Genomic DNA, 7030 nt, shown 5'->3' on the forward strand with positions numbered 1-7030 from the left:
AACAATTCAGTACCTAGTTGGAATCTAAATATTATTATTCTGTGGGAAGAATTTATTTTACAATTCAGAGCCAAGCAATATTCCTTGAACAATATAACAAAATAACACATCATGTTGTTCAATCTATACAGATGATAATTTGAAAATTGGTGAACAAGAACCCCATAAAATGGCGATTTTGCAAAGCATCACGGGATAGTGTCATGACCTGTACTTAATAGACCTTGGGTAATCGTACATCCATAGTGCACGTTATACAAGACCCATGTTATACGAGCGCTGATGCCGCGGCGTTTTCAGCGTCGCGTTTGCGTCGGGTTAACAGGGCAAGTTATACGAGCGTCATCAACGCGAGCGAGCCCGCGTTATCCCAGCGTTGAGCGTTACTAGCGCAACCTGTCGCTCTATAGCGCAACCTGCCGCGCTAGCAACGCGGCGTTGGCAACGCTGGCAACACAGCATTGTTGGCGCGCACTTGACGCGCAGTGGTAGTCTGTGGTTCTTTATGTCCTGTGTTTCTCTACTCTGTGTTTCATTACTACTATCCGTTCGCTATGTTTGATACTGAAAAGTTTATCTACCTCATTGAGAAGCTGCCGCCCTTGTACGATGTCAAATCGAGTGACTACAGTAATAGACAATTGAAGGCTAAGTGCTGGAGTGAAGTTGGGAAGGTTATGTATGAGACCTGGCATGAAATGACTCCCACACAAAAGTACAATAAAGGTAAGAGTCAAGTGAATAGTTTTTAGAGCTAGCCCTGTCCACAGCCATTAAGGCTGTGCAAAGGCTAAAAATAACTTTCTACTATTATAATTCCAGATTAACCCATAAAAAATCTTGATAAACCAATGCATTGCAATAATCCGATAAACCGATCCCAATAAATCCGAAGAATTTCATTCATATAAATGCACTGAACATATGCTGGTATCGAGCACATGTTCTACGAGAATCAAAATATCTCATCCCTGAAATTCACAAGCTGATGTATAGCCAAACTACAAAATATAAACACGACCTAAGAGATGAAGAAACCTTTAGGGTTTGAAAGGGAAGGTTAGGAGGTGGGGTTTCTGCTTTTATATGGCAAAATACTTGTATTATTCAAATGTTTTGATAATTATTGTAAAGCAGAAACAGAAATCTTGCATGTCAGAAAATGTTTGTGTTATATAATTTGACTATACGTCACCGTATGATTTTCAAGAATGCGATATTCTGCCTACTCTGTACTACAGCCTACGTCACGACTGCAGTTCCCCCACTCCAATTGCATTTCAACTAAAATACTATAGATGAGTGACCAACCTTCTGTCTACTAACTTTGATGCATCACGGGATAGTGTCATGACCTGTATTTATAGACCTTGGGTTAACAGGGTAATCGTACATCCATAGTGCACGTTATACAAGACCCATGTTATACGAGCGCTGATACCGCGGCGTTTTCAGCGTCGCTTTTGCGTCGGCTTAACAGGGCAAGTAATACGAGCGTCAACAACGCGAGCGAGCCCGCGTTATCCCAGCGTTGAGCGTTACTAGCGCTACCTGCCGCTCTATAGTACAACCTGCCGCGCTAGCAACGTCGCGTTGGCAACGCTGAACCAAACACAGCATTGTTGAGGCGCACTTGACGCGCAGTGGTTCTTCAAGTCCTGTGTTTCTCTACTCTCCACCGTTCATTACTACTATCCGTTCGCTATGTTTGATACGGAAAAGTTCATCTACCTCATTGAGAAGCTGCCACCCTTGTACGATGTCAAATCGAGTGACTACAGTAATAGACAATTGAAGGCTAAGTGCTGGAGTGGAATTGGGAAAGCTATGTATGAGACCTGGCATGAAATGACTCCCAACCAGAAGTACAATAAAGGTAAGAGTCAAGTGTGTAGTTTTAAGAGCTAGCCCTGTCCACTTAAATTAAGGCTGAGCAAAGGCTAAAAATAAACTTTCTACTGGTGATATTTTTCGATTTGTATATCATCAAGCCATCAGAATAAAAAAGTTTTCTCAGGAAAACATTTTTTTCCGATCATTACTTTTTGAGACATGATTGCCTAAAGTTTAAATTTTCGCGACAGAACATTTTAAATTCGGTAAGAGATAAATCCATGAGATTTAGAGTTTTGATTCTTCATGGTATTGTTGATCTAGTAAAACAGAATTTTTTTGAAAATATCAATTTTTGATAAAGTTATGCAATTTACTAAAAATGACCAAAATTAACTTTTTGTTGAGTTATTTTTGGTAAATTGAATAACTTTATTAAAAATTGATATTTTCAGAATATTTTATGTTTTACTAGATCAACAATACCATGAAGAATCAATCCTCTCAATCTCATGGATTTATCTCTCAGCGAATGTGAAATGTTCTGTCCCAAAAATTCAAACTATAGGCGCTCATATTTCAAAAATTAATAATCGGAAAAAATGTTTTCCTGAGAAAACTTTTTTATTTTGATAGTTTGATGATATACAAAAGGAAAAACTTTGAAAAATATCACCAATAGAAAGTTTATTTTTAGCCTTTGCACAGCCACTGTCAACACACCTCCGGCGAGAATAACTATTCAGAGCACTATTATCGATATTTCTGCTCAGTTTCTGGTGGGGAGGGAGCACTTTAGGTTTCAATGTCATGGACCTTTTCTCAGAGTCACTACTTTGCCCCTAGCCCAACCTTTGGCCCTTTGGGTTGTAATGTAAATTTGAAAGAAAAAAAACACGTTTTACTGAGTACTTGTAGGTATGTATTTTTTAATCTATCGTCTTGCAGAGTACATTTGTAAACTCAATAGCTAAATATGATGTATACACTTCAATGAATATGTATGTCATATATTTTCATTTCACACATCAGTTTTTTTTTGCATGAGAAGTCGGAACATAACTGTTGAAACAACCGTGCACCCAACATTTGTCTTGCATGATAATGCCTGTAATTTATAAACCATTCTTTCTTTTGTTGATTTTTTGTGCATATGGCCTCATTACACGTTTTGACAAACCAAATGCTCCATCTCCGACAAGAACGAAGGGCACTGTTGGACCCTTAGACCAGTTATAGAATAGACACGCTGGGAAGTCTAGCCTCTGAAGCCAACATCTACTGCCATATCACCAAATCGTGACGTCATCATCGGATAGAAAACTTTCAGATTGTGTCTATTTTAGAAGGATGTAAATTATTATTCATTAAAATGGTAAACTCCCTCTGCGCTCCCGCTGGAATAGACACAATCTGCTATGGAAAACAATGTAAACAAACTCTGCAAAAAGTCTTCTATCCGATGCTGACGTCACGATTTGGCGATATGGCAGTAGATGTTGGCTTCATCGACTTCCAGTATTAATATACTGAGTTTTAGCGAGTATAGCAAGTTTTTTAGTAACGGCCCATTTTTTAGTACAATGGGCCGTGTCTGTTCTATAACTGGTCTAAGGTTGGACCTGATGGAGAAAGTTGCTTATCTTTGGTTAGATTTAATTGATTTGATTCAAGTCTCTTATACAAATTTGAGTTTCAAAATATATTTGAGTCTTTTTCACGACCATACTACGCACCTACGTCAATAGCGATTAGATTAGACTTTGCATCATTCACAACCAGCTATGAAAAAAAATTTTGTGTTTGGGCACTGTATGCGAACATGTTCGCCGTACACGGCTCCAATGAAATTTGGATGGTTGGTATACTGTTCAAATCCATTCGCCTTTTTTACCCACATTTCTTGGTTCGGATATGGCATATCCTTCGGCTGCAATTCTTCCCTAATAATTGTACAGGTCTCTTCCACAATCCCTTGCACGATGTTTCTACGTGGAAATCAAACTCCAAATCTCCGAAATTAAATCCCTGAGGCCAAACACCTGAAACACAAATATTCACTTTAATTTCATTAGACTAAAATATAGAGTCCATCATACATTAAACATCATAGCCGAGGTAATTAACAATGCTTCACAAAAGTATTAAATAAACCTTTGCAAAACTCCCCCCAGTTTTCTGCAGAGAATCTTCCTTTCAGGATTATACATTTCTAATTGTTTGTCATCTCTTGCAGGTAAAGAACTAATGAAAAAATGGAAAACGCTTCGAGACAATTTTGTAAGAGATTTTCGACTTATTAAAAAAAATGAAACAGGTGTGCCTGTGAACAAGAAGAAGAAATATGTCTATTTCGACCAATTGTCTTTTTTAATTCCACACATAAAAGGATGCGAGAGCACAGTTTCCAACATCTCTCCACCAGATGAGCAGGGAAGTGTACCAGATGAACAACCCGCTACAACGGAACCGGAGAACGGATCTACACAACCTCTCCCTCATGTCCCTGGAACATCGTCTGGTTCTAAGGAGCGAGAACGCATCCAGGATAGAGCCAGAAAAAGGAAGAGACCTGCTGTAGGTACCGCATTAGCTTCGGCGACTAACAACATCATGCAAGAAAGTATTCAACTTCAAAAGGCTGGTTTGGAACGGCAAGACCTTGACAAGTTCGGGAACAAAGCTTTCATGCTGTCCTTTGTGCCAACGATGGACAATTTTCCACAACTCTTGGCGTTCGATGTGAGAATGCAAATAACCGAAGTATTTAGAAATGCTTTGGAAAATGCATCATATACGTACTTACCCTACCAACAACAACAAGGTCCTCGTCCAAACTCTGCAGCATCTTCTCCCTCTACTTGGGAATCATTGGGTCAACAGCAATCTAATGATCCTGGACATGATCGTGAGACACCACTGCCTGGATATAACTATGGGGACGAAGATGATGAGGATAACTTAAGTTAGCAAGGTCAACAAAATTGTGATTTTCTTGATTGGGGAGCAATTTTTTGGGGATTTTCCTGTATTCTCCCATATTGTTGTAAATAAATAAGTTTTCATTAGTTACAGGAGTCGATTAAAAACCTAAAAGCTACTGATTCCTTTTGTAGTTTTAATTGAACCCTTCATTCCTCCTTATATAAGGAATATCCTTATCAGGAATGGAGTAATATCATAGAGAAACAAGAGCATATAAATAGATATGGTAATGGTATAGGGTGTTTATGTCGTAACTTTTTCTGTTATCTCAAGCCGATAGTCCACGTAGTTCTTTCCCATAAAGCTATGTGACGCTGGCAGTCTCTCGTATTGTGCCGTTCATACACTCTCACCCCGCCAAAGCAGTAAAAATCTACAATAATCGACAGTAATCAGCTTGAGATAACAGTAAAAGTTGCGACATATACGCTCTATACCATGGGATATCTACTTACGCTATTATTTCTCTATGGTAATATCCTTATCAGGAATGAAGTAATATCCTTATCGGGAGCTCTATGCTAATAGAGTCTATCAGGAATGATATAGGAAACACATTTTAAACGCTGATAGAAGACGCTTCCTATCATAATCCTAAACTGATTTGATTGAAACTTTCATAATGCACTTTTTACTTTCCTTGCCCTATAGGTACCATAGGTAAGGAAAGTATTGCTTTCCAAAAAAATTAAGGTATTTTAATTTCATGTTTTCTATACGTTTCAAGGTCCCCTGAGTCCAAAAAAAAAAGATTTTTGGGTGTTTGTCTGTGTGTGTGGGTGTGTGTGTGTGTGTGTCTGTGAACACGATAACTCCATTCCTAATTAACCGATTGACTTGAAATTTTAAACTTAAGGTCCTGATACCATGATGATCCGACAATAAGAAATTCAATTTAATTTTATTCAAAATGGCGGATAATGACTAAAAACCATGGTTTTCCCGGAAACGGCTCTAACGATTTTCTTCAAATTTATACCATGGATTAATATGGATTTATATCTCATTTATAAGCCCTATCAACTGACATGAGTCTCATTTCTAGGAAAATTGCAGGAGCTCCGTAATATTCTTGAGAAAAATGGCGGATAATCACTAAAAAACCATGCTTTTCACGGTTTTCTCGAAAACGGCTCTAACGATTTTCTTCAAATTTATACCATGGATAGCTATCCATAAGCCCTATCGGCTGACATAAGTCTCATTTCTGGGAAAATTGCAGGAGCTCCATAATATTCTTGAGAAAAATGGCGGATAATTACTAAAAAACCATGTTTTTAACGATTTTCTCAAAAATGACTTGACCGATTTTTTTCAAATTCATACCCTGTATAGTTATTTATCAGCTCTTTAAACTGGCATGAGTCTTCTTTCTGGGAAACTAATGGGGGGGGGTCCACCCCATCCTTGAGAAATGGACTTTGTAACCTCCTTCTCTTGCGTGAGGTAGGTAGGTAGAGTACCGTAGTTCATAAAAAGAACACATAGTCGAGATATTTTGTCTGTAGAACAGCTGTTTTGACGACTTTTAAGAAATATAATCGAATTTCACAATTTACACAAAGGGAAAAGCTAAGAAAAATTTTATATACACACCAGCCGTCAGGCTCGCTTCCTTCGCCATATCCGTCTGGACCCCCGACTGGATCGTCCAAAAGTGAGATCAGCGGGCTCGCTTCGCTCGCCTGCATGTAGACCTCAGCGGATCCTCTATACCGAATTTGAACGTATTATGTCAATTTGATCTCGAAAAACACCTGTTACTATATCGCCGTATCTTTGGCGAACAAAATTCTTCCACCTCAGCTGAACCTGTGTACTGAATTTTTTTTTATATATTCAAGTCGACGGTTTGGTATTTCTCTTAATGTTTAAATGTTTATATGTTGCGCATTTACGGCGAAACGCGTTAATAGATTTTCATGAAATTTGACATGTATGTTCCTTTTTAAATTGCGCGTCAACGAATATACAAGGTTTTTGGAAATTTTGCATTTCAAGGATAATATAAAAGGAAAAAGGAGCCTCCTTCATACGCCAATATTAGAGTAAAAATCAGACTTTAGAATTATTCATCATAAATCAGCTGTTTCGTGGACTATAATACTACCCGTTCAAAAACATCGAACATCTTGAAAATGTATCTTTCCATCAACGTTAGTAGACAGTTGACTATAATACTACCCCTTCAAAAACATCGAACATCTTGAAA

The 7030-nt window shown here is 38.1% G+C and overlaps 1 protein-coding gene across 2 annotated transcripts; it reads left to right on the forward strand.

Moving 5' to 3' along the window:
• Positions 1 to 309: 309 nt before the first annotated feature.
• On the forward strand, positions 310 to 4920 carry LOC111050675. 2 transcript variants are annotated; one of them, XM_039421996.1, is made up of 2 exons: positions 310 to 726; positions 4070 to 4920. In XM_039421996.1, the coding sequence occupies exons 1-2, from the start codon at positions 555 to 557 to the stop codon at positions 4801 to 4803; spliced, it is 906 nt and encodes a 301-aa protein (XP_039277930.1). In that variant the 5' UTR covers positions 310 to 554; the 3' UTR covers positions 4804 to 4920. The 2 variants fall into 2 exon arrangements, with proteins under 2 accessions (XP_039277930.1, XP_022192716.2); XM_022337024.2 differs by lacking the exon at positions 310 to 726 and adding an exon at positions 1470 to 1876.
• The last annotated feature ends 2110 nt before the right edge of the window (positions 4921 to 7030 follow it).

The sequence above is a fragment of the Nilaparvata lugens genome, chromosome 2, assembly GCF_014356525.2.
Source record: "Nilaparvata lugens isolate BPH chromosome 2, ASM1435652v1, whole genome shotgun sequence".
NCBI lineage: Eukaryota > Metazoa > Arthropoda > Insecta > Hemiptera > Delphacidae > Nilaparvata > Nilaparvata lugens.